The sequence below is a fragment of the Panthera uncia genome, chromosome F1 (assembly GCF_023721935.1).
Source record: "Panthera uncia isolate 11264 chromosome F1, Puncia_PCG_1.0, whole genome shotgun sequence".
NCBI classification, from domain to species: Eukaryota; Metazoa; Chordata; class Mammalia; order Carnivora; family Felidae; genus Panthera; species Panthera uncia.
Window position 1 is genome coordinate 38,473,666 of NC_064813.1, and position 27,977 is coordinate 38,501,642.

Genomic DNA, 27,977 nt, shown 5'->3' on the forward strand with positions numbered 1-27,977 from the left:
TTCTTTTACAATATAAAGCTAAACTTAAAGTTATAGTACAAAATTGATCTATTGCCCTAATGTTAGCACAACGGAGGATAAGCCACTACATGTTTCTGAGTCTTAGGTAGATGCTAATACAGCATAAAGGAGGGAGCATAAAGGAGGTTCTGGTCACTTTCACCGCTCAACAGGTCTATGGAATATGTCCAGAAGAAGGAATCGTTCAGGTCCCAGGACTTGAGACAAAACCTAGGGAAAGAAAGAAGGGAAGGAAATGTGAAAATAGTCTGGAAATGAACCTTTTAAAAAGGACTTCAATTTCATGAGTGTGTGCTTTGCTTCAGAATATCATACACACACTGCCTGTGAGTCTTAGGCCACTGCGCACGGCCATTCTTTCAAGAACTATTTAGTGAGCACCTAGTAGTATTCTGGGTGCTTGGGATAATTAAGTGGACAAAACAAAGATCCCTGTTCCAGTGGAACTTGCTTTGTAGTAGTGAAGAGAGATGTGTGTCAGGCATAACTGCTTCTGAGTGAGTTAAAAAGCAGCCACTTGTCCCAGAATTTCATGATGTGACACAATACCTCATTATTCCCAGCAGCCCACAGCTACAAAGTTCTTTTATGTCTTTTATAGACCTAAATTGACCACTTCTGTTTCAGGATTTTAGGAATAAATCATCTGATAATAGATTTTTTTAAGTCTGGCTGAGAGGAACAGCTTTTTTATCATTCCAATCACAGTGTCAGCCTTAACAGAAACTGCTAATGGACCCCTCTTACCATAAGATTAGTGCCTTGGGGTTCTTTAAATTCTTATTCTCTGATACCTATTTTTTCTTTCACTCATTTCTGGATCACCACAGGTAGAAGATAGAGCCAATGGTAAAGGCATTTCCAAAATAAGCCACTGTTTGTATTGACCAAAAGTAGTGCCCACTCCCCACTATCTGATGCATCAGAATAAAAACGTTAATTTATTTTGATCAAAATGGAAGTTGGGGAATAACTATTTCCATATATATTTTGTTAATGCCTTTTCTTAAACTTGTCTGTTAAAAAATTTAAATACTACCTCTGTAATCACAAAGAAAAGAAATCATCTCATTAAATACATGGTGACGTAAGATCAAGTACATTTGTTTAAGTTGTTTACCTTGGACTGCCGACACATAACATGTAGCCCTGATGTTTAAATCAACTTGGGCATGATCCAGATATAAAGACATTTTCTTACATCAGGCATATTTAAAATATATAACTGACAGATACACCTGGCTAGAATCAAAAAGACAAGAAATAAGTGTTGGAGAGAATGTGGAGGAAATGGAACCCTTGTGCACTGTCGGTGGGAATGCAAATTGCAGCCACAGTGGAAAACAGTATAGAGGTTCCTCAACCAATAGATCTACCATACGATTCAGTAATTCCACTACTGGGTATTTACCCAAAGAAAATGAAAACACTCTGGGGCGCCTGGGTGGCTCAGTCGGTTGAGCATCCGACTTCAGCTCAGGTCATTATCTCACGGTTCATGGGTTTGAGCCCCACATCAGGCTCTGTGCTGACAGCCCAGAGCCTGGAGTCTGCTTCAGATTCTGTGTCTCCCCCTCTCTCTGCCCCTCCCCAGCTCACGTTCTGTCTCTCTCTGTCTCTCGAAAATAAACATTAAAAAAAAATTGTTAAGGGGCACCTGGGTGGCTCAGTCGGTTGAGCGTCCAACTTCAGCTCAGGTCATGATCTCACAGTTCGTCAGTTCGAGCCCCGTGTCGGGCTCTGTGCTGACAGCTCAGAGCCTGGAGCCTGCTTCGGATTCTGTGTCTCCCTCCCTCTCTGCCCCATCCCCACTCACGCTTTGTCTCTCTCTGTCTTAAAAAAAATTGTTAAAAAAGAAAATGAAAACCCTAATACAAAAAGAAATAAGCACCTTATATTTATTGCAGCATTATTTACAATAGGCAAGATATGGAAGCAGCCCAAATGTCTGTCGATAGACGAATGGATAAAGATGAGGTGTGTACACACACACACACACACACACACACACGTTACTCAGCCATAAAAATTAATGAGATCTTGCCATGTGCAACAACATGGATAGACCCAGAGGGTATAGTGCTAAATGAAATAAAAAAGAGAAAGACAAGTACCGTATGGCCTCACTCATATGTGGAAGTTAAGAAACAAAACAAATGAACAAAGAAAAAAAGAGACAAAAAACCCCCAGACTCTTAGATACAGAGAACAAACTAGTGGTTGCCAGAGGGAAGGTAGGTGGAAGGATGGGTAAAATAAAGGGGCTTAAAAAAAAAAAGAAAAAAGTAACTGCAGAGAAGGCTTTGGTCACTTTCCGTATTCTTTGCTAAATTATTAGAATCACAACTTTGACTTCCATTGAATATTTGAAGACTTCAAACCTTTAAGGGATTGCTTGGTCTGTGATACTGGGCACCTTGTTACTTGGTTAACTTTAATAACAAGTGTTTATGAGAATAAAGGGAGTGAGCACTCTCTTCCCCTCTTGGTGGATGTATAAACTGGTATGGTCCTTTTAGACACCAGTGTGCCATTGTCTAATCAAATTTGAAATGCACAGAAGTCATGTATGAGGATTGTTTATGGTGAATAGTTAGAAACAATTCATCTTAGGAAGGACATAATTAAAATATTTTGTCATATAGCCGAGCTGGTTGAAAGGAAGGAGGTGTAGGTATTTTTTATTGATTCAGAGAGCCCTCCAAGATGTTATTAAAGTACCAAACATAGTATGATGTAATTTATATATTAAAAACAATTTTTTTTTGTATTTGTATGCAAATCAATGCATGGAAAAAGGTCAATTAGAAAGATAAACACAAAACTGTTAACAGTGATTTCTTCTGAGTGTGATTAGAATTTAGGGGAGAGTAGTTAAAGCATACTTTAAATTCTGTGTTTTTTGTATCTTAATTTTTTAGCATTGTTTACATTGTTTAAGAATGTTAATATACAGTTGTCTTTTTTTTTTATTATTTTTTTTTAACGTTTATTTTACTTTTGAGACAGAGAGAGACAGAGCATGAACGGGAGAGGGTCAGGGAGAGGGAAACACAGAATCTGAAACAGGCTCCAGGCTCTGAGCTGTCAGCACAGAGCCCGACGCGGGGCCCGAACTCACGGGCCGTGAGATCATGACCCGAGCCAAAGTTGGCCGCTTAACCGACTGAGCCAGCCAGGCGCCCCTACAGTTGTCTGTCTTAACTAAAAGGAAAGAAAAGCTTTTAAGTGAAATTAATTTGGTATCATGCCTGGAATATGGTAACAGATTTATTGCTGTTTAATTATCATAAATCCAGAAAGAAATGATTTTTTTTAAGCTTTAGTTACTGGGAAAACTGTCTCTTACTATGCTGACATCTTGTGGTCAAACATGGTATCTTCCAAAAAAAATACCAAAGTATTTTTTCCCCTGAGCTTTATTGAATATAATTGACATACAATATTGTATAAGTTTAAAGTGTGCAAAATGATTACCGCTGAAGATTAGTTAACACCTCCACCACGTAACATAATTACCATTTCTTTTTTGTGGTGATCTACTCTTTCAGCAACTTTTGAGTATACAATATAGTATCATTAACTATAATCATTAGATTCCCAGTTATTCACTTAGAGTTGGAAGTTTTTACCCTTTGACCAAAATTTCCCCATTTCCCCAACCGCCCAGTCCCTGGTAAATACCACTCTACTCTCTGTTTCTGAGTTCAGGTTTTTTAGATTCTACAGATAAGTGAAATCATACAGAATTTGTCTTTCTTTGTCTGACTTATTTACTTAGCATAATGCCCTCACGGTACATCAGTGTTGTTGCAAATGGCAGGATTTCCTTCTTTCTCATGGCTGAATAATATCCCACTATATATATGCATCACATTCTCTCTACCCATTGATCTGATATTGACAGACATTTAGGCTGTTTCCATATATGTGTATATATATATATATATGGAATATATATATATATACGTATATATATATATGGAATATATATATATATACGTATATATATATATATATATACGTATATATATATATGTATGTATGTATGTATTTTGGCTATTGTGAATAATGCTGCAATGAACACAGGAATACAGATTTTCTCTTCAAGATCCTGGTTTCCGTTTCTTCAGATAAATACTCAAAAGTAGAATGGCTAGACCCATATGGTAGTTCTATTTTTAATTTTTTGAGGAATTGCCACACTGCATCCCATAGTGGCTCTACCAGTTTACATTCCCACCAACAATGTACAAGGGTTCCCTCTCCTCCACATCCTTGCCAACACATCCTTGCCAAGATAAGATTATTCTTATCTTTTTGATGATAGCCATTCTAACAAGTGTGAGGTAGTTATCTCCTTGTGGCTTTGATTTACATTTCTCCCATGTCTAGTGATACTGAACACCAGAGTCCTTAAAATACTAATTTCTTATCAATTGACAATTTAGTTGAACACTTAGTGTTTTTCCAAAAGATCTAGACAGCTTTCAGTTAACTATACACTAGTAGAGTGGAACCTAGGACCAATACTTTAAATATAATTATGTACTTTGGCTTTAGAAAATACCCTGTGGATATAAGTGTAAAGAAAAACTGTAAATCATGGTGATCTTATTCCCAGAGATATTGCCTGTCAATAGTTTGGTATTTTGCCAGGTGACCTTTTGTTATATATTTATTCATTCAATAAATATTTATTGGCCATCTATTATGTACCAGGCACTGGTTTTGTTTGTTTGTTGGTTTTTATTTGTTTTGTTTTGTTTTGTCTTGTTTTGTTTTGGGGAGAGAGAGCACATGATCAGGGGAAGGGCATGGAGAGAATCCCGAGCAGGCTTCATGCTCAGAGTGAAGCCTGATGTGGGGCTCCATCTCACAACCATGAGATCATGACCTGAGCCAAAATCAAGAGTCCTAAGCCCAACTAGCTGAGCCCCCAGGCGCCCCCCAGGCACTGAACTGAAGATGTAATGATGAACACGAGCTTTGTCCTTCTAGACTTTATAGTTGATAGTCTGAGGAACCCTGGAAAATACGGTATTAGATGAAGCTGGAGAAATTAAAAAGGGACCCAATCAAGTACCTTCTTAAAGCCCATAACCAGTTTCCCAAGAGCAGTGGAAGTAGAGGAAGGGGTGTTATACTTTGAAAAGTTTGTTTGGCTTAATAGTCAGAAAGCTAGTGTGTTCTAAACAAGAGGTGGAAACAGTTTGAATCAGAGTAATTATGATTAATATGGAGAGGAGTAGGTGGATTCCAAAAATATTTAGGATATGCAAAATTTGCAGGCTTTGGTGATGAACTGGATATGTGGAGGGAGAAAGAAGGAGGCATCAAGGAGGACTCCTAGATTTCTGGCTTGCATACTGGGATAGTGATGCCATTCAGTGAGATAAGACTGGAATAAGGTCAGATTTGTGGGGAAGATCACTAGTTCAGTTCTGGACATTTGAGGTGCCTTTGGAATATCCAAGAGAATGCTCTGTAGACCACTGCATATGTAAGTACAGATGGGAGTTATTTGGTAGCTGACGGGCGTGGATGGCAGTTTACAAAGAGGGGAGACATCAGGAATATCAGATGCTGCTGAGAGGTCAAGTAAGATGAAGACTGAAAAATCTGTTTGATTTAGCGACATATGTAAATCATTGGTGACTTGAGCAAATGCTGTTTTGGAGGAATGATGCACCTGAAGGCCAGACTGGAGTGGATTAGGGAGCAGGAAGGATGAAAGGAGATCGTTAGCACAGGCCTACCATAGAGAAGTGTGTGAAGAGGTAAGAAGGTGGGAGTAAGGAAAAACCAGAGAATGGGGAGTTACTGAGTGAAGGTTTTCTTTTGTTTTTCATGTGGGAGATTTGAGCATGTTTAAAAGCCAAGTAGGAAGGATTCAGTTGAAGGGAAGAATAAATATATAGAAGAAAGAAATATAATTAAGAATGTAAAGTTTCTGAGGCGGTAAGCAGGGATGGGATCCAACTCATAGCCTTAGGGATTATGAGCATTCTCATTTCCTTTCTAAAAATATCAAATTTTGGGGCGCCTGGGTGGCGCAGTCGGTTAAGCGTCCGACTTCAGCCAGGTCACGATCTCGCGGTCTGTGAGTTCGAGCCCCGCATCAGGCTCTGGGCTGATGGCTCGGAGCCTGGAGCCTGTTTCCGATTCTGTGTCTCCCTCTCTCTCTGCCCCTCCCCCGTTCATGCTCTGTCTCTCTCTGTCCCAAAAATAAATAAAAAATGTTGAAAAAAAAATTAAAAAAAAAAATAAAAATATCAAATTTTAATGACTGCTTAAAATAGTATATATTGTATATGTTTGAATATTCTGGGAATTTATAGTTCAAAGCAAATGCTGAAAGTAGGAAACTTACCAAATTCTCTTCACCAGTCATGCCTGATATTGTATAACACTCCAAACTCCTGCATTCAGCCACCTACCTGACAAGACCACTTAAATGTCTAATGAACATCTAAGAGTATTAACTCAGAATTCCTTCCACTACCTATTTATCCCAATCTTTCCCATTTCATTAAATGGGAAACTATAAGTTACTGAAGACAAAAACCTAAGTCACCCTTGACTCTTCTCTTTCTCTCACTTCCTACACACATAGTAGCCTTCTGGAACTGTCAGGTAAGAGATGAATATTTGAAAGTCACCAGCTTAAATATGAGAAAACAGAGAATGGATGAACTCTAAATGACAGTATATAGAACTCTGAGGATTGTTCATAATTAACAGGTAGGAGAAGGGCAAGGCATTGGAAAACACTGATATTTCCAATGATAATTTTGAAAACTGAAATTTAATATGAAATAAGATCTCATTAAATATTAATCAGTAGTAACAATAAGATGCCAAATACCCACAATTTAAAGGCATACTATTTTAAGTATTATAAAAACAGATTTTGTATAGTGCTATATTTTAAACTTGCCAGATGCCTACAATTAAAATAACTTTTCATGGTTTATAGCTTTCAGGATATATACATCTTAAAATATAAGCTTGTAGTAGAAATGTGCTTTTGAGGACCCTCTTAGTCTTGTCTTGTATTTCTTATAATTTTAAGCTATTTTAAAAATTATTCACGTTTTCAAATATAAATCATAAGAGGCAAATGACCTTGTTAACTTACTATTACCTTTTCAAAGTTAGGTAGATATATTATATAAATAATGTATTTCAAAATGAATAATTTTAACAATCTAGAATCTTTTTGTTATTTAGTACCTGAATTACTGTTGAGTTTAGCATCATCAAGCCAATAGATACCTGATGAAGGTCTGGAGAAATTTCTAGGGATCTGGAAAGAGCTTAATTTTTTTTTTTTTTTTTTTAAATGATAGACCCTCTTTGGTGTCAAAGGCTGTTTTTCTTTTTACCGACTTTGGATGAAGAGTATCTTACATATTAAAAGTTCTACACAGAGGTATCAATGCCTGCCACATAAATTGGACTGCAATCCTGGAAATGTAGAGAAAAGCAGCAAAGAGGTTTTGAATAGCTGTGATAAATTTTACCTAAAAGTGTTAATACTCTGTCCCAGATTTAATAACCTAGGGTAAATATAGTCCAATGATGAATGAGATTTAAACCTGTGTTTTAATAAGTAAAACAGAATAAATTATATTTATCGTTACTTTCTTGGTCAAGTTTTACTTATTTTTTTTCTGATTTTCTTAACTCTCTTATGTAGAGTAATTATTTGGTGTTCATGGCAGAACTCTTCTGGTGGTTTGAAGTTGTGAAGCCATCATTTGTTCAGCCTCGTGTTGTTCGTCCACAAGGAGGTAGTAAGTGTTGCTGTAAACAAACAAAGTTTATATAACCTCACCTGGTTATTCTATTTGAGAGAATCCTATTATTGTTATAAAACAGCTAAATTCTCTGAGATACAGGTGATTTAGGAGAGAACGGCTCTGAATTTGAAGCCTTGTGTGGTGGAACTTTTAACTTCAGCTGTTTGCCTACTTCTTGTTGTATCTTTTATCGCCATCTCTAGCTTTTATTCCCCGTTAGATTCTGAATTTTTAATATTGTTCCCTAGAATCCACTTAAATGATGGCTTGGTTTTAATCTAGAATTTGAATTTACCATTAAACCATAAAAAGGTTTATATATATATATTATATATAAAGCCTGGTATGTTTTATGATTATTACAGTATCACGATGTATTGATTGCACATAAGGAAACTAATACGGAATAAGAGGGTCACTGTAAAGATCCCTAGAAATAAAGAACAAAAAAAATCATTTTTCTAAACAAACAGATTTTCCATTGGCTTCCATTATGAAACCAGAGGTTTATTTCTATTGGGAAAAAAGAATCCTAAATTATAAGTTTAGTTCCACTAAAGAATTTTCTTCCAGGGATGCCTGGGTGGTGTCTGACTTCAGTTCAGGTCATGATCTTCCAATTCATGAATTCGAGCCCCCTGTCAGGCTCTGTGCTCACAGCTCAGAGCCTAGAGCCTGCTTCACATTCTGTCTCCCTCTCTCTCTCTGCCCTTCCCCCCTGCTTGTGCTCGTCTCTCTGTCTCTCAAAAATACATAAACAAAAAACAAATAAACAAAAAGAACTTTCTTCCAGCATACCTATGGGACCAGTTCTTTCTGCTGCCAGTGGGTGTCCTGCCAAACACAAAACATGATTACTGTGCATCCCAGCTACCTAGCTGCTTTCCTTGGCTCCAGATTTTGGTATTTTTCTCGCCATTACCTTGTTTTCTTCCCTGTCTCCTCCCTTCTAAGAAAATTAAAAGAAGGAGATCAAGAAGAAGGAAAAAAGATGTAGTCAAAGGAGAGGCATGTAACTCTAGTGAATAGAATGAGCTTGCTTCCAGCTTTCCATCTCAGGCAAAATTCTGTGAAATACGCAATAAAAAGAGTATTTCATCTGTTCCATCTCTAAGCTGCTTAAGGCAGACTCTGAATATTAAGCCATCCTGTATCAAAGAATACCTACAGATAAGCTGAGATCTTCCCTAAGGCCATGAAGTGAAGTCAGGTGTCTTTAGTAATTATCATAACCAATATTTGTACAACTTTTTACAATTAATATAGAATTTTCACATACACTGCTTTCTGTGATTTTTTTTTTAATGTTTTTTTTATTTTTGAGAGAGCACGCACAAGCAGGGGAGGGTCAGAGAGAGAGAGGGAGACACAGAATCCAAAGCCGGCTCCAGGCTTTAGGCAGTTGGTGCAGAGCCCAATGTGGGGCTCGAACTCACGAAATGTGAGATCATGACATTAAAGTGAACCGAAGTCAGATACTCAACCAACTGAGCCACCCAGGCCTGTGCCCCTGCTTTCTGTGATTTTTTATCTGTGAAGCCCACTATTCAAAATACTCAACAGCTATTACATTAGGTTTCAAAGGCAAAAGGTAAATGGAGTCTTCCCCCGAGTTATTTACAAAAATGTAAACTCTACCAATGGGTTTAATTATTGACCAGTGAAATTCTGTCTCCTGATTACCAAAATACCAGCTATTTCATAAAGGGACAAAAATGACTGTATGTAACAGATTCTATAAGAGCTTTGGCAAAATTAGACATTCAGATTTATTTTTTAAATATCTGTATTTATTTTATGTTAGGCCTCTTCCCTGCCCTACCCCCATCAGTTAGCCTTAATCAAGTGAATTTTTTTAAGCCAGAACAGTTTAGGAAGAGTTTTAAAATTTACCTTTGAAAATTATTTAAGAAGAAAATTTTAAATAAAGAAAAATTGGGATTAATTCATGAAATAATGTTGGAACATGCTAAGTACATAATTTTGAGGCTTTTATCTTTCGTTGTAGCTGAACCTGTGAACGATATGCCTTCAGTTCCTGTCTTGAATGCTGCCAAAACAAACATTGTGGACGGTTCGTGTAGTTCTGACTTCACTTCAAGGTAGATTCCAGAGTGACTTTATTTTCACTATTTCCATTCTACTTGCTAATGAAATAAAAATAAAATTTTGTTACTTTTTAAAATTTCAGTTGCACTTTGAAATAAGTTTTAATTAACTTACGGTATTATAGCCTGTTTTAACTTAAATGTAATTGAAATTTACACAGAAATGGGTGTTTCTTAAATAGGTTTTTATGAATCACACTGAAAAGTGGGAGAATACATTCTGAGTTCAGATAACCAGCTTAAAACCATACTTTCGCTGTAGAACTTGTTTATAATTGAGAACTGCTTAAATGTAGGCAACTTTTAGGCCTCGGGGAAATTTTAAAATTCTGTTTGTATTTAAAACTTTTTAATGATTTTTAAAAATCTTTGACATTAATTTTCTCTCTTGTTTTCTTTGCTGGTTACTATAGCTAATCAAAGATCACAATAAAATGTTTACTGTATTACTATCAGGATAATCCTGATTTCTGACCCAAACATGTGGTAAAGACATTAGTTTGTTTAAAAATGTTTTTCAGCAGATCCTGTAAGTAGCTTTTTATGTGTATTTATCAGAACCTAACATTTATATTGACTTTGGACTCCCTAATTTATCTGATTTTTTAAAGTTTTAAATCGATGTATTTTGTGGTGTTTTAGAAATTCAAGCAAATCCATTAAAATACATTTTAAAAATGATGAGTAAGACATTGAAAATACTTTATGAATTCTTGGCTTAATGTAAAAATATGAGCTTGTACTGAGCTGTCACCCACTGCTCACACTTAACACTCTCTCAAGTGGGTGTAAATGAGTGTGAAACTGGGACCTTGACAGAACCCTCAGAACACCCTCATCCCTTTGTGAGGGCTTCTTACCTCTGAACTGGCTGATGTCTGTGAAGTACTTCCTACAAATTAAGAAAGCATTTTCCTTCCCTTACCCTCTGATTTACTACTATGAATTGTCTTACTACTCCCATTAAGTTTTCTATTCTGTAACTATGCCTGAGATTTTCCAGAAAGAGGTTAAGATATTGCTGATCTAGGAGCTTCTCTATGTTTTTTCCCATGGGAAACATTTTTCTACGCGTTAATTTCCTCATTGTTTTCCTGGGTTGGTTACATAGTGACATTTCCTTTCTTTGAAAATTTAGAAGGCATTCAGTATTCTAGGTTCTAACTCTTGTACTGTTAAATCTTTAAAATCTTTACGGGGTGCCTGGGTGGCTCAGTCAGTTGAGCATCTGACTTCGGCTTAGGTCATGATCTCTCGGTTTGTGAGTTTGAGCCCCGTGTCAGGCTTCATGCTGACGGCACCAAGCCTGCTTGGGATTCATTCACTCACTCATTTTCTCTCTCTCTCTCTCTCTCTCTCTCTCTCCCTCCCTCCCTCCCTCCCTCCCTCTGTTCCTGCCCCTTTCCTACTCTCTCTCTCTCTCTCTCTCAAAAAAAAATAAACATTAAAAAAATTAAATCTCTAAAACTTACCACTTCAAGACTCAATTACCCCATAATTATTATTTCTAGGAATCTGAGTTGGACACTTTTCACATTTCTGACATGTCTTAAGGCCCTCTGGAAAATTCTCTTTTCTGTTTCTCGGATTAGCTGAGTGGCTACCCTTACTCATTTTTCCTACAGATGGATATCTAAATTCTTTTCCTTGAAGAGATACTGTGTAGCTGTCAGTCTAGGATCCTAGTAATCCTCTCATTTCCGAAAGTCTCCATGTGGTCCACTGGAGTTCTCCCATTGTAGAATTTTTCAGGAAGGAGGGGCGCCTGGGTGGCTCAGTTGGTTGAGTGTTTGACTCTTGATTTCAGCTCAGGTCATGATCCCAGAGTCGTGGCATAGAACCCATGTTGCTTAAGATCCTCTCTCTCTCTCTCTCTCATTCACTCACTCAACTCACTCTGCCCCTCTCCCCTGCCTGTACGCTCGCTCACTGTCTCTCTAAAAAAAATAAAAATAAACCGCTTTTCAGGAAGGAGTCAAGTTTCGACACTTTCTGAGAATAATGCAGTCACATGTACAAACACGATTGCCTCTAAATAATGAAGTTATGAGGGGAAAAAAAAACAAAGGAAGACGGAAAGAGCAAAAGACATTTGTAGCAGCTACTCCACACACTTGGCTACTAAGTTGCTCAGCAGTTACACCAGATCAAAATTCTCTATGCAGATGTGGAAGTGAAACAATTAATAGGAATTTAAAACGCTTTAGCCATTATTTGGAGACGAGAGTGAATATATTTTAATTACTAACTTGTATATTCAGGATTAGCCTCCCATCATAGATGTAAGAGAGAGTAGAAACTGGGTGATTTTAGAGGCAGGGTTAACAAACAAACATGACAGGGGGCAATTGAGTATTCCCTGATAGTCCCTAACAAACGATCACAGACAAAACTGAGAGAAAATATGGTCTGCAGTTCAGGGAGGAAAGGCACAGGGAAGCAGATAAACATCTGCTTTGGAGAGAACAAAGGCACGCAAGTTCGTCAGGTGTTGTTGCCTTTAGTGAGCTTTTGCTCATTTGAGCATTCATTGTTGTTTACTTTTGAACTTTTTGGTTGACTAGTGCATCTTCTTAGTTTACAGTAGCCAAAAGATAATGTGATTTGAGGGATCTACAGAGTCACTACATACAACCTGTTCTCCAATTTATTCTCAACTCATTGGGGGTGGGGATGCTTGTGCACTTGACTACATGGTAGGCTACGACACACTTGAAACTTGGCGAAAAATTCAGGCCAAATTTCATTATTAATTGGAGAACTAGACTACCTAATCCCCTGCGTTAGTTTGAATAGGGTGGAAATAAATAGGAAGAAATAACAGGAAAGCTTCATATCTTTATAGGAATTGAAGTCTTCAAGGTGCAGCTCACGATATTGATTTTTTTTTTTTTTTAATTTTTTTTTCAACGTTTTTTATTTATTTTTGGGACAGAGAGAGACAGAGCATGAACGGGGGAGGGGCAGAGAGAGAGGGAGAAACAGAATCGGAAACAGGCTCCAGGCTCCGAGCCATCAGCCCAGAGCCTGACGCGGGGCTCGAACTCACGGACCGCGAGATCGTGACCTGGCTGAAGTCGGACGCTTAACCGACTGCGCCACCCAGGCGCCCCTCACGATATTGATTTTGATGTAATTGTTAGAGATGTACAGACAGAGGTATGTGAGCAGGGAGGCTTCCAGGATCTTTTGCAAGGGTTTTTATTACACCTGTATTTTCAAGAGATTTAAATTTGACCAAGATATTTCAAACTGATGGATGACTTTCATTTAACTTCTTCATTTCTTGGTTTTTCTATTTGTAAAATGAAAATAATATGCCATATTTCACCTCACAAGGACACTGAGGTGTGTATGAAAATATTTCAGGCTCTTTGACTAAAAGACATAAAATATAGATACATATATGCACTGCTATTTTTGGTTTAAACAATATATGGTTTTCTTAATTTTTTTAATTTAGGATAAAGAATCAGAGGTGATAATGTTTCTAATTTCAGCCATTTTATGCAAAGTTTATATAAAAGAACTAAAACATGTTAAAACATTTTTAATTTATTTTACATTGCAGTGGGGAAGGAGCTGCATTTACACACTCTCATCATCATTTGCCTTCTAGACATTCACACCCCCAAGCTCATTCTTCAGCCTCAGGTAATATTTTTGAAAAAGCCTTGGTTAACTGGGAAATGATTGAGAATAAATGTAAATAAAAATATCCAGTCTTTTTTTTTTTTTTTTGAAGTGTTACATACACACAAATAGGTTGATCTGTTTCTCTGTACTTGCTTTTCTTTTTTTTATTTTTTTTAATTTACATCCAAATTACTTAGCATATACTGTAACAATGATTTCAGGAGTATATTCCTTAGTGCCCCTTACCCATTTAGCCCATCCCCCCTCCCACACCCCCTCCAGTAACCCTCAGTTTGTTCTCCATATTTATGAGTCTCTTATGCTTTGTCCCCCTCCCTGTTTTTATATTATTTTTGTTTCCCTTTCCTTATGTTCATCTGTTTTGTCTCTTAAAGTCCTCATATGAGTGAAGTCATATGATATTTGTCTTTCTCTGACTAATTTTACTTAGCATAATACCATCCAGTTCCATCCACGTAGTTGCAAATGGCAAGATTTCATTCTTTTTGATTGCCAAGTAATACTCCATTGTGTATATATGTGTGTGTGTGTGTGTGTGTGTGTGTGTATACACACATACCACATCTTCTTTATCCGTTCATCCATCGATGGACATTTGGACTCTTTCCATACTTTGGCTATTGTTGATAGTGCTGCTATAAACATGGGGGTGCATGTGTCCCTTCAAAACAGCACACCTGTATCCCTTGGATGTACTTGCTTTTCTTAATAAAATGATATCTGCTTCTCCATATATAACTACTTACTTTTTAGTGCTATTAATCTGCAAATATTTGAAATCTGTTAAGTTGCTGTAAGTTAAAATTTTTTACATACTTTCAATGACTTTTTCTTTTTTGCATTTGAAGGCGGAATTAGAAGGTCTTCATCTATGTCCTATGTTGATGGTTTCATAGGGACGTGGCCCAAAGAGAAAAGGTAAACAGAGGGAATTATTTTTAGTATATTCACATTATCAACAAGTGCAGTTTTTTGAATTGCTATATTGTATACCTGCAACTAATGTAACATTGTCAACTATACTTCAGTAATTAAAAAAAGAGAGAAAGAAATGCTAATTCTGTTGATAGCTGTTGTTGATAGCCAAGTTGCAGTAGACTTTTAATTAATTAGTACCTAACTTTGAAAAGGGCAATACAGGCAAATGGGGCTAAATTTGTTAAAGGTCACCTGGTAGCCCTATGCTTACCTTGAGGACAATAGGATTATGAGAAATGGGAAAAGAAAGGAAGTATCATTTCAAATAATTATTAAAGGATTATCAAATCATTTCCGGGAGTGTTTAAGGATTTTCTCTTTCAATGTTTTTTTTAGATCATCAGTGCATGGAGTTTCGTTTGATATTTCTTTTGATAAAGAAAATACTGTACACAGATCCACTCCAAACCGAGGAATCACTCGTTCTATTAGTAATGAAGGACTTACTCTGAACAATAATCGTGTATCTAAAAATATTAGGAAAAATTTGTCCTTCAAGCCAGTAAATGGAGAAGAGGAAGCAGAAAGCATTGAAGAAGAACTTAATACAGACTCTCACAGTGACCTCAAATCTTACATGTCCTTTAATACAAATGAACTAAATTATAATGAGAATATTCATTATAAGCTTCCAAATGGAGCTTTACAAAACAGAGTACTTCTGGATGAGTTTGGCAATCAGATTGAGACACCAAGCATTGAAGAAGCATTACAAATAATTCATGATACTGAAAAATCTCCCCATACATCTCAGCCAGATCAGATTGCTAATGGCTTCTTTCTTCATAACCAGGAAATGGGTATCCTAAATTCAAACATCAAGCTAAATCAGTCTAGTCCTGATAACATAACTGATACAAAAGGTGCCTTGAGTCCCATAACTGACAATACTGAAGTAGACACTGGAATTCATGTTCCTTCAGAAGACATCCCTGAAACTATGGATGAAGATTCTTCTTTGAGAGATTATACTGTAAGCTTAGACTCTGACATGGACGATGCCTCTAAATTTCTTCAGGATTATGATATTCGAACCTGCAACCCCAGAGAAGCTTTGAGTCCTTGTCCAAGTACTGTAAGTACCAAGTCTCAGCCAGGGAGCAGTGCTTCTTCTAGTTCTGGAGTTAAAATGACCAGCTTTGCAGAACAGAAATTCAGGAAACTGAACCATACTGATGGGAAAAGTAGCGGAAGCAGTTCTCAGAAAACTACACCAGAGGGCTCTGAACTTAATATCCCTCACGTGGTTGCTTGGGGACAAATTCCAGAAGAAACAGGCCTTCCACAAGGACGGGACACTACCCAGCTGTTGGCCTCTGAAATGGTGCATCTCAGGATGAAACTTGAAGAAAAGAGACGTGCTATAGAAGCCCAGAAGAAGAAAATGGAAGCCGCTTTTACTAAACAGAGGCAGAAAATGGGAAGGACAGCATTTCTTACTGTTGTGAAAAAGAAAGGGGAAGGGATTTCCCCTCTTCGAGAGGAAGCAGCTGGTGCAGAAGATGAGAAAGTATATACTGATCGAGCAAAAGAAAAGGATTTGCAAAAGGCTAATGGACAGAGGAGTAAGTCTCTGGCAGATATCAAAGAAAGCATGGAGAATCCTCAAGCCAAATGGCTAAAGTCTCCAACCACACCCGTTGATCCAGAGAAGCAGTGGAACCTGGCAAGCCCCTCAGAGGAAACTTTAAACGAAGGAGAGATCTTAGAATATACAAAGTCCATTGAAAAGTTAAATTCATCTCTGCATTTCCTACAACAAGAAATGCAGCGCTTGTCCCTTCAGCAGGAGATGTTAATGCAGATGAGGGAGCAACAGTCCTGGGTGATTTCACCTCCTCAACCCTCTCCACAAAAACAGATTCGAGATTTTAAACCCTCCAGGCAGGCAGGCCTGTCGTCAACCATCGCACCCTTTTCGTCAGACTCCCCCCGTCCTACCCACCCATCTCCACAGTCTTCCAACAGGAAGAGCACATCTTTTTCTGTTAAGAATCAAAGGACTCCTAGGCCAAATGAATTAAAAATAACACCTTTGAATCGAACACTGACGCCCCCTCGGTCTGTGGATAGTCTTCCTCGGTTACGGAGGTTTTCACCAAGTCAAGTTCCTATTCAGACTAGGTCGTTTGTGTGTTTTGGGGATGATGGAGAACCTCAGTTAAAGGAATCCAAACCTAAGGAAGAAGTTAAAAAGGAGGAATTGGAACCCAGGGGGACTTTGGGAGAGCATGTACATAACCCAGAAGAAAAGGAGATCAAGCCTCTTGAGTCCACAGTTTCTGAAGTCCTGTCGCAGCCTATCACAGAGACAGTACGTCTGACACCAAATGAGGACCAGCTGAACCAACCCTCAGAGCCTCCTCCTAAACCTGTTTTCCCACCTGCTGCTCCGAAAAATGTTAATCTGATTGAAGTTTCCCTCTCAGATCTGAAACCTCCTGAAAAGACTGATGTATCCGTTGAAAAATATGATGGAGAAAGTGATAAGGAACAATTTGATGATGACCAGAAAGTATGCTGTGGGTTCTTTTTTAAGGTAATACTAATCTTCCCAGTTTTAGGCATTATCATTAGATGGGTGTAGCTTTTTTAGTTGTAGCCCCTTTTGTTACAAGCTGCCATTAACCCTGAAATACACTTTGGTGCTCCCCTTGGTGGACCATAGTAACATTAAAGCACAGCGAACAGGCCTCCTTTCACCACAGCCACCAAACGTGTGTAGATACACTGTTCTTGCTCCACTGCCTCTCTTGCTCACTTTCACAAAAGCCTTTTAAAAAATATTCAGCTATTTGGATTTCTTCAAAGATTGCCAGTTTGTGAAAAGCACATAACTTGGCATTGTATGTAAGCGTATTTTAGGTTTTGTTTTTTTCTTAATTTTCAACATCTTATGTTTGTTTCTTAAACATCTAAAAAAAAAAAAGATTTTAAATTGAAACAGCAAATCCTACTGGAATAAGAACCCAAGAATATTGAAGTGATTACAACTGCTAATTCTACTTTTGGTTATTTAATATTGGAAATTTGTAACTTATTTTAAAGTTGATCTCAGGGTGATTGCCCTTTATGCCTCTTTTAATGTTTAGAAATTTGAACATGAGTCATATTTTGTCTCTTAACCATGTAAAATGACTATTTTTTAGTAGAATACGACTATAGACATGATTGGATACAGTTTACTAATTTTGGAGACCCTTGTTACCTATGTTCCTTGCAGAGAAAGGAACACAGAGGGGAGGAAATGCTTTAGTGTCCAACGGGCAAGCACATCTACACCTTCATTTCCATTCCATCATTTATGTGATAGAACTGTGTAGGTAATTTTTTGGTGCTTTTACTTGAGTTTTCTTTGTTGAGTATATATTTTAAGCAAAATTTTAATGCAGTTTTTTTTTTAAAGATTTTTAAGTAATCACACCCAACGTGGGACTGCTCAAACTCACTACCCTGAGATCAAGAGTCACATGCCCTTCTGACTGAGCCAGCCAGGCGCCCCAATTTTAATGCAATTTTAAAAACTGAGGGGAAACTCCCTACTTTTAAGTTATTTATTAGGGTCCAAAAAAATCTTGTCTTTACTTCCTTTTTATGGTTGTTCTTTGTGAACTTAATAGGTTTTGAAAACATGTAATTAAGTAAGTTTAATTCATTTCTTCCTCCATAATTTCTGCAATGTGTCCATGTATGGTGGGGTTGGAATAAGAATAGTTCATATTTTCAGTTATAAATGTGACCACAATTGAAAATAAGAATACAGGTGCCTACAACATTTCATGTTTTTCAATGAATTCCTACTTAGGATGATCAAAAAGCAGAAAATGATATGGCAATGAAACGGGCAGCTTTGTTGGAGAAGCGACTACGGAGGGAGAAGGAGACTCAGCTTCGGAAGCAGCAGCTGGAAGCGGAAATGGAGCATAAGAAAGAAGAGACGAGGTAATAGACAACTGAATTAATGCTGATTTCTGGTGCTTTCTTTTCCCGAAGTATTGGTTGCTTGTACATTTTTATCCTCAGTTTGAGGCATTTCAAAGTAAAGTTCTCCAGAAACGTTGGTTTAAAATAACTTCACTGGTTTTTACACACAAACATATTTTTTTTAAAGCAGTCATTTACTAATGGTATGTTTATTTTAACATTCTAAATGATCTCAAGCATATTTTAACCAAACCATTTTTTCCCAAGGTGCTGAAATATAATAATTCTCCCTTCTCACACCACATACTCTCCAGTGTCTGGTTTCTTTAGTATGCAGAATAAGAAGTTTAACCATTTGGTTTCTTAGGCGTAAAACTGAGGAAGAGCGCCAGAAGAAGGAAGACGAGAGAGCACGCAGGGAATTTATCAGACAAGAATATATGAGGCGAAAACAACTGAAGCTGATGGAAGACATGGATACAGTAATTAAACCCCGTCCTCAAATAGCAAAACAAAAAAAACAGCGTCCCAAATCTATTCACAGAGACCATATCGAATCTCCCAAAACACCAATAAAAGGTCCTCCAGGTAACACAGCTTACCATGAAGAGTCTGTTCATAAAAAAAACACCAGCCTGCTCTGTCATACTAACTCAACTGTGCCTTGGTATGCTAAATTGGATCCGTTATTTGAGATGATGCATGCTCCTTATTTGGAAAACCAAAATGAGCAAAGCAAATGAGCACTTTGATGACTTGATGTGTTATGTGTGCATGCATATATTCAATAGAACACATGTGAATGCTGAAACATGCAATTTAAATACTAACCTAGTAGGGAACTCTGCCCTCAGATATAATCTCTCTGAATTATTAACTACCCTTTCTATACTCGTACATTTAAGGATCAACATCGTGTGCATGGAAATATGTAGAAACACACTGGTATAATAAGGAATATAAAAACAAGAGTTCATGAGTCCCTCCTTTAAGACAGAAATGGTCAAACGTCCAAATCTATGATTTTTGAAACTTAGAGAATGTGTCTTTTCTTAAAATTTAACATGCATAGACATTTAAAAAAAATTGCATTAAAACTAAACACCGTGGAGAATTTTAGAGTATTCCCATAGTGATTCTAAAACTGAGGGAAAATAACAACATAACATTGACTGTTTAAAGAGACCTCTTTTGTTAACTTTTTTCTTATGATTAAAGTATCAATGTATATTACCACTTTCCTTGTGGAATAAATCCTAACAGTTAGTTTTACTGTTATTTCTTAAAAGCTAATTTTATTTATTGCTAATTTTATTTATTTTTTAATGTTTATTTATTTATTTTGAGAGAGAGTGCATGTGCACATAAGCAGGAGGGTTGGGCAGAGAGAGAATCCCAAGCAGGCTCCACATGGTCAGCTCAGAGCCCAAGGCAGGGCTCGATCTCACAAACTGGGAGATCACGACCTGAGCTGAAATCAAGAGTCAGATGCTTAACTGACTGAGCCACCCAGGCGCCCCAGTTCATTGCTAATTTTAATTGTGTGTGTGCTAATTTAATATAAATTGTGTATATATGCATGCAAGCATATTATGTGTTTAGATTAAAAGAGAAAAAAAAACTATAGAAGCTCAATTTTCATATGCTGGTGTTCTCTAATGAACAGACTCTTTTCTAGCTGCTCCTTTTAAATTTCTAATTTTGTTTTTATTCAGGATCACGAATTTATCGTGTTTTTTCAGTCTCTAGCCTTTCTTTGGCATCACTGAACACAGGTGATAACGAGAGTGTGCATTCAGGCAAGAGGACACCAAGGTAAATCCATAATGTGAACATTTTTCATAGAAAGAATATGTTCCCCACAGTTATGTTGTATTTTATAATGAATGAATCATAGCACAAATTTTTATAGTTTTGCTGACTGGGACTATTTGTGTTTCCGTTAAAAGAAATTTACATATAAAGAGGTCTATTCATATTTGACTGTTTTTTATCTTTTAGAATTCTAGTTCCTGACATTGATAAGGTACTTTTTATAAACTGTAAAACATTAACAGTAATTGCTGATATGGTTGTGATAAAATCAGTGTGCAGAAATAGTACATGTTTTATGTAAGTGCCAGCCTCTCTAGTTTATTTCCCATGCAATATAGTTTTTTCCCCTTAGAATATTTCCGAAGTAGGTTGCCTGACTTAGGAAAGATCTCTTTTGTATTACTGTCTCTGTTGGATATAGATTAGAAACTAAAGGTCATATCTTACTACGTTATACTATAATACCCATATATAAAGAGAGTGTTTGTAGTGACAGGCATCAGCGTTGAGTTTTAATCTTTGCATTACCATCCTAAGCCAGTAACTGCCAATTTTCATACGGAAAACACTCATCCTTTCCGTCAGCAAGGACTTACAGAGTGCCTGCTGTGTCCAGACACTTGGATGTATAGCTATGAGTAAGACAGTTACAGCATCTTTTGACTTGTAAGCTTCCAGGGTGATTTGGGTTGGCACTGTCACATATACCCTTCTGGCCCCCAAATGTTCTTCTTTTGTTTGAGACATAAAAAATATTTTATTTACCATTTAGATCCGAGTCTGTAGAAGGCTTCTTGTCTCCAAGTCGTTGTGGCAGTCGAAATGGGGAAAAGGACTGGGAAAATGCATCAACAACTTCTTCAGTGGCTTCTGGAACAGAATACACAGGTTAGTGTTTGTCCATTTTTAGGGAGACATTTTAATTTAACACAGTCATGAGAATAAATACAGGCTATACTACCATTTCATGGGCTCATCTCTTGGTCTAGACATGGGAAAGTATGATCAAGAACACTGAGTGCAGATGGTCCCTTTCAGGGAGTTCAGTTTCAATGATACAGTTGCACTTAGGGAGGTAGTGACTTGTCCCAGATGAATTGAGATCAATTTCTAAACAAAATTAGCAATAACATTTACACCTCATCCGTCTACTTCTTTAAAATGCTGCCCATTTCTGTGTTGTGGTTTGGGTCTGAAGAAGTTTGGGAGAGGTTCTATTCAGCAATACATAGGTCCTAAGTACCAAGAAAAGGCTAGAATCCACAAAGGCCTCTCTAACATCGGGATTTCAGGTATCTAAAGTTGTGCATCTTTAAAACATATTAAGGGGGGGTGGGGCACCTGGCTGGCTCAGTCGGTAGAGCATGTGACTCTTGATCTAGGGGTTGTGAGTTTGAGCCCCAAATTGGGCGTAGAGCCTAGTAAAAACAAAAAGTACTAAGGGGCTCTAAAAGATAAGAAGAATGCATTGGATCCAGGAGATCATCCAGCCTCACATACCTCTATCAGGTCCTCTTCCAGCCTTTGTTTGGGTAGGCGTTATTGAAGCAAAAGCAAGTTGAAGAACAGAATGTAGGTAAGATGCTTTTAAACAAGTGCAGCAGGAGGGAAAACGAGAAGAAATGTGAGCAGCCGTTTAGATCTGAAGTGTTAAAGGCACAGAAGGACATGCAGGGGTGGAGCAGGGGGCAGTGGAGAGTGCCTCCATCTGCTGGTGACCCACTGGAAATGGAAGCCCCATGAAGGTCTAAGGAGGCTAGAACTTGCCAACTTTCCATGTGTACTTCACTCTGTTACTTCCCCCCTCCCTCTTCAGTGGCTTTTAATAGCCTCCTCCTGTGGCCAGTTTGACAGCCTTTAATGCTTGGAATTGGACAGTATTTCCTTGGTTTTCCCCTCTGCTTCTATGTTAGGTTCACTTAACAATCATGTTTATCAGGTATGCTGTTCCAAACTTAGAGCTACAGAGTAGCAGTGATGTGCCTGACCAGCTCCTGCTGTAGGGCTAAACTGCTAAATTTTCAGGAATTATGCAAGCTGTAAAACCATTGGCAGCTTGATATTAGCCATTGTAGGAGTAATTTATATCCCAGAAATAGGTAAATGCTAATTCCCCCCCCCCCCCCGCCAAAAAAAAAAAAAACCTGGTTTCTCAGCTCACTACTGAGCGTAAGGCACAGTCCCTGCCTTCCAGGATAGAGTTTAGTTAATATGAAGCGAGGAGACTTCATAGTAGAAAGTTCCCTTCATAGTAGGAATGTTCCAGGAAAATGGCAAAAAGTGCTTCTGTGCTTTCCAGAGCAAGGAGTATCATTGGTTAAAGAAAGCAAATGCTGGGGCGCCTGGGTGGCGCAGTCGGTTAAGCGTCCGACTTCAGCCAGGTCACGATCTCGCGGTCCGTGAGTTCGAGCCCCGCGTCAGGCTCTGGGCTGATGGCTCGGAGCCTGGAGCCTGTTTCCGATTCTGTGTCTCCCTCTCTCTCTGCCCCTCCCCCGTTCATGCTCTGTCTCTCTCTGTCCCAAAAATAAATTAAAAATGTTGAAAAAATTAAAAAAAAAAAAAAAAAAAAAGAAAGCAAATGCTTAAAAAACTAATATATGTGGAAGAAGAAAAAGATGTAGCTTTTTCTTGTCTTTTTAAAAGGTGTATTTGTTCATGGATCCATTCTGCTTGAAGTTCACCAGTAACCTTATCAGATCTGAGAAAGGTGACGCAGACAGTGTGACAATCCTAGCGATGTCTAATTTGCAGCACTACTCTCCCAGAGCAGCTTTGGGAATATCCTCAAGATACATCCCTGTGTGAATAAGACTTTTCTAATGGCGTATACAGCCGGTCAGGAGAGGCCTTCAAACACAGAATTTGACTTCTTGTTATAGTGTTTCCTCAGTATAGAAACAATTGTATCATTTAAACATCGTAGTATTTCTCACTTAGGAATGGTATTTTTATTTTGCTTCTAAATTCTTACTACAGGACCAAAGCTCTACAAAGAACCCAGTGCAAAATCCAATAAGCACATAATACAAAATGCTTTAGCTCATTGCTGTTTGGCTGGAAAAGTAAATGAAGGTCAGAAGAAAAAAATACTGGAGGTAAGCATGTTTGCATAAAAATTAAATTTGGCAACAACTGTAAAATTGTAATTAAGAATCTTTCCTATCAATCCAAGAGAAAATGCTCTTCATCCCCTGCTGGGATTTCAACAGCATATAAAAGATCTGTAACTACGTTTTAATTTTAGATTGAATTAGTTCACTTTTCTAGAAGACTGCAGGCTTCATTAAGATTGGGATAGGCTTGGATGATAATGTAAAATTATAAATTCTTTTTTTTGTCCAGAGTCACTCATTCATGTTTCGTAAATGTAAATAACATAATTTTCCTTTTTTAAAATGAGGCTGTATTGCAAAGGAGATCATCAGTGCCTGGTTTGTTAATGCTTGTTTGACTAAGATCAAGATTTGGCAGCTATTTCTACACCAGGGGTACCTGGGTGGCTGTCGGTTAAGCATCTGACTCTTGATATCAGCTCAGGTCATGAGCTCATGGGTCATAATTTCAAGCCCCGCACCAGACTCCGCACAGACAGTGCAGAGCCTGCTCAGGATTCTCACTCGCTCTGCCTCAAAATAAACAAAGAAACAAACAAAAAGTTTCCTACATGATAATATTCACAGAAAGCCAACCGAACCTCAGTAGTAAATGTTCACATACATTTTTAATTAGAATGTAGTTTGCTTTTATAATATACATTTTATCTTGCCTATTCAGAATTAGTTATATAAATTTTATACAGCAAAATGTTTAAGAGTTTTTATTGTTGTTTTGTTTTGTTTTGTTTCATTCTAAAGGAAATGGAGAAGTCAGATGCCAACAACTTTCTAATCTTGTTCCGGGATTCAGGCTGCCAATTCAGGTCTTTGTATACTTACTGCCCAGAAACTGAAGAAATTAATAAACTGACTGGGATAGGCCCTAAATCCATCACTAAAAAAATGATTGAGGGACTTTACAAATATAATTCTGACAGGAAACAGTTTAGCCACATACCTGCTAAAACTTTATCTGCCAGTGTCGATGCCATTACCATTCATAGTCATCTATGGCAGACCAAGAGACCAGTAACACCCAAAAAACTCCTACCCACTAAAGCATAGGACTTGGGAAATATCTGCTTCAGAACATTTACGGTAAATTTGCACTTCATCTTTCCTGCCTATAGAGAATCTTTCTAATTGCCAACAAGACTTTTATTAATTGAAACTGAACACTGAGCTCTGTTGTCATGAACAACTGGAATGTAAACCACAGTATTTTGGAGCGCAGAAGGTGCTGACGTAGGTGGTAAGTCCAAGTCCAGGTGATGAAGGACACGTTCTGATTCACAAATGGAGATTTGTGTTATCGGGTTTACCTGCTTGATATCAGACACACTGAAGCACTGAATTCTCACGGACACTAGTTGGACTTAGGGTTGAGATGTGGCTAAGATTACAAACTGTATGTTTTGTTTGTTCCTTTTTTTTTTTTTAAACCTTTTAATGTACATGCTTGTCTTCAGATAGTTGATTTTGCTTTTTTTTCTCTCCTGGAGGTTTATTCTAAGATACCTTTGTATTTTGTTTCACGTGGAGACCATGAGCGTAGGAAATGCGCCTTCAGAGGTAACTTGCACCTTTCTTACGATGCTAAGAGAAACACTAGTGTTTAGTTTCACAATAACCCTCATGTTTTAATGGTGTTAGAGCATTTGCAAGAATTATTCTAAGTATTTACAATTCTGTATTTATTATTCACTCAAGTATTAACATTTCTCTGTTAAATAAGAGGAGGTTTTGTCAAGAGCTGCTAGTAGGTTCGCTTTAAACCACATGAGCTTAACCAAGAACGTGTATAAGAAATTGCTGATTAAATCAGTGCTGTTTTTACACCACTTCTGGCCAACTCAGAATAATTTAGATTGTCCTTTTAACAAAAAAGGCTTTCTATCTCTTTTAAAGTAAGTCACTTTATAAGCTGGCAGAAGTAAATGACACTTTGAGAGTAGTCTTTCAGTCTGAAGATGTAGGGCCTCTGTCACAAGTTCTCGAGAGGTCTTTCCCTTATATTTATAACTGACATAAAAATTATATTTAGGATTTTTAAACATGTACAAAGGGCTACATTTTAATTTTAAAATAGCTTCACATTATTTTACTTATATTGGGTTTTTCTTTTTTTATTCTCTTCAAGTGGAACGGCCTAAAGTACACACTTGAAATCTTCTCTTCATGATCTTTGTTCCTTTAACAATGTATATCAGAGGGTTAGTTGGGGAAAAACTTCATTCTCAGGAAAAGACTTGAATGATCATGTGACCCTGTTATGTTTCAGTGTTGTGATAACTGTGTAAACGTAGAGGGGAGAGACAGTATTGTATCATAAATGAGATGCGGGGTTTGTTTTCTTTTGTGGGAAGTAGAGACTAAAATATATACATTTCTCTAATCGAGGTGTTTAGAGAAATAACTAATATCTCATATGATGTATTTACTTATTTTAAAAGAGAATAGGAATGAGATGTCCCTGAACTGTACTTTTCTATTATTATAAGGCCTTTAGGCATCAGTGCATCTGGGTTATCAACATTTTCTCAAACGCTGTCAATATTTTACTGTAATTTATGTTCTTATATTTATGTATATTTGTTAAAACTGTAAAGAAAATTTCAGATTTTTTTCCAATACCTGTGCAAGATATATGTGTAGCTCAAAACTATTTGTGATCTACTGTTTGCATGTAAGAGACCAGGATATGTAACTCTTATATTTTAAGTGTATACATATTGTGTATATAATATATGAATATTAAGAATGGGGAATTGCACATTTTACCTTTCAGACAACAGTTTCTATCACAGAAGGAAATGATTGTCAGATACATGTTTAGATTAAGACTAGTTTAAAAAATAGTAAATCTAATCAAAATATGGTAAATAATAGTCAAAAGGAGAATAAGCACTTTACATTACTAAATTTGTTCTTTTCAATCAAATTTCCCTTATCAAGTCCATCTTCTTTGTGATATTACCTGGCCATTAAATTTTTAAAAATTGGATGCAAGACAGTGGAGGGACTGTTTAAAACTAAGTAGGACCACCCTTTCTTAAATTCATGTGTGTTCAACAATGAATGTCCATAATGTCTAAAGGTAGAATGTGAACATTGCTACAAAAGTTCATTGCTCTCAGTATAATATTTTACTTTATTAATACAGAAGGAATATGGATATATTTCTTTAAGTCTGCAGATTTTTTTTTATTATGGTGCAGCTTTTTAAAAAAAAATTATGTTTTAAAAATTATACAAAGGAAAATCATGCCATTTCATGAAGTCTGGAGATTTCCATCAACCTTGTTGAAACACACTGGTGCTTTCATCATTAGAGGTCAAATTACTATGACGATTATTCACTTAGGTTTTGCCAAACACTTGTCATGGTTTCCAGTGCAGCCTGTCAAATTCCGCTATTTGACACAGCTTTGGAAAGCTTTTCATTCCTCCTGACTTTTCAGTTTTGTTTTAGAATGACTGTTACAGTTTTTATTTGGCTGTTTAAAGCCAAATTCAGCTTTTTAATTATGGTTTCACGGACACTGTTGGGCAATGTACGGCGTATGGTGTGCTTACCTGTCCAATCTAGAGCATTGCTTACAGGTTTTTTTAAGATGCTGTGCTGTAAAATACTGTCCTATTTGCTATTTCCTGGTACAGTGTAGTTTTTCCCCTTTCATTTGAATAAAAAGCATGGCACCAAATGACTCCTTTTCTGTTTCTTGAATAAACTGTGGGTTTTTTTCCCTAATGTTTGAACTTGGGTGAACTCATCATATGTTTTTTTTTTATCTCTTAACCTATGTTTAAACGTAACAGTTTGAAGAGGCAACTTTTAATGATATTAGGCACTATCTGAATACTGACTTACGCAGTGTTAAAAAGTCTATAACTTTCTGTGCTAGTGGTGTATAAATGCTTCTGTTCATCTTACGTTAACTCTGTCCATGTTAAATCACTTTCCTTTGGTGAATCATTAAATTGTACCATAGTTAACACTGTGTACCTTTGAAATTGAATGGCTGATGAACTCACCGTAGCCAAAACAGTTCCTGATTTACTCTGTAAGTTTCACTTTGATTTTGAGGATTCTATTCATTCAGACCGGAGCAATTAAAAAAAAAAAAGACCTGATAACAAAACGACAAAATCTTCATTAATAATTACATACCTGAAGAAATATCTGCCATTGCTAAACAGAAGCATGGCTCTCTACCTTTGATCCTTTGACAGGGTACTCAAAGCTCAGAACAGAGCCGTGCTTCCACAATACTTTCTAATGTAATTTTCAGAAATAAAAATACTTAACCATAAGACTCAGGCAGTATTGGAGAAGGACATAGAAACCGAGGTGCCTTAGAACCCACACATAATTTAAGAGTGTGCTCCACGATCTGGCTACTCGATAGTTCCTAACTAGGCAGAGGAAAATGTTCTGCAGTGCAGAGGAGCGTTTTTATTTTGTAACCTGTCCACACAGAGGTAATAAAGAATAACATCCAGTGAAAGAAACGTAGTTGTGATACTCTGACCTAAGAGTCAGGCATTGGAAAAGCACACGTATAAAATGAGTG

The 27,977-nt window shown here is 37.2% G+C and overlaps 1 protein-coding gene and 1 long non-coding RNA gene across 11 annotated transcripts in view; one reads left to right on the top strand and one right to left on the bottom strand.

The window, feature by feature from the left end:
• CAMSAP2 (calmodulin regulated spectrin associated protein family member 2) overlaps window positions 1-27,454 on the top strand; it is a 112,826-nt gene extending 85,372 nt beyond the window's left edge. For 4 of the 9 annotated variants that reach the window (XM_049635194.1, XM_049635198.1, XM_049635201.1 and 1 more), the window contains 11 exons: window positions 7,724-7,820; window positions 9,835-9,928; window positions 13,506-13,588; window positions 14,440-14,509; window positions 14,906-17,108; window positions 18,375-18,511; window positions 18,861-19,081; window positions 20,209-20,308; window positions 21,081-21,196; window positions 23,285-23,403; window positions 24,163-27,454. In XM_049635194.1, the coding sequence (XP_049491151.1) occupies window positions 7,724-7,820; window positions 9,835-9,928; window positions 13,506-13,588; window positions 14,440-14,509; window positions 14,906-17,108; window positions 18,375-18,511; window positions 18,861-19,081; window positions 20,209-20,308; window positions 21,081-21,196; window positions 23,285-23,403; window positions 24,163-24,468 (3,546 nt within the window). In that variant the 3' untranslated portion in view covers window positions 24,469-27,454. The remainder of the gene's footprint in view (window positions 1-7,723; window positions 7,821-9,834; window positions 9,929-13,505; window positions 13,589-14,439; window positions 14,510-14,905; window positions 17,109-18,374; window positions 18,512-18,860; window positions 19,082-20,208; window positions 20,309-21,080; window positions 21,197-23,284; window positions 23,404-24,162) is intronic. The other 5 variants (XM_049635195.1, XM_049635199.1, XM_049635197.1 and 2 more) reach the window with 3 other exon arrangements.
• Window positions 7-27,526, bottom strand: LOC125925924 (uncharacterized). 2 transcript variants are annotated; one of them, XR_007458934.1, is made up of 4 exons: window positions 27,439-27,526; window positions 21,074-21,178; window positions 14,408-14,467; window positions 7-231 (listed from the first exon to the last, which is right to left on the bottom strand). It is a non-coding gene; the product is annotated as an uncharacterized LOC125925924 (long non-coding RNA). The 2 variants fall into 2 exon arrangements; XR_007458935.1 differs by lacking the exon at window positions 7-231 and adding an exon at window positions 9,890-9,973.
• Between the last annotated feature and the right edge of the window lie 451 nt (window positions 27,527-27,977).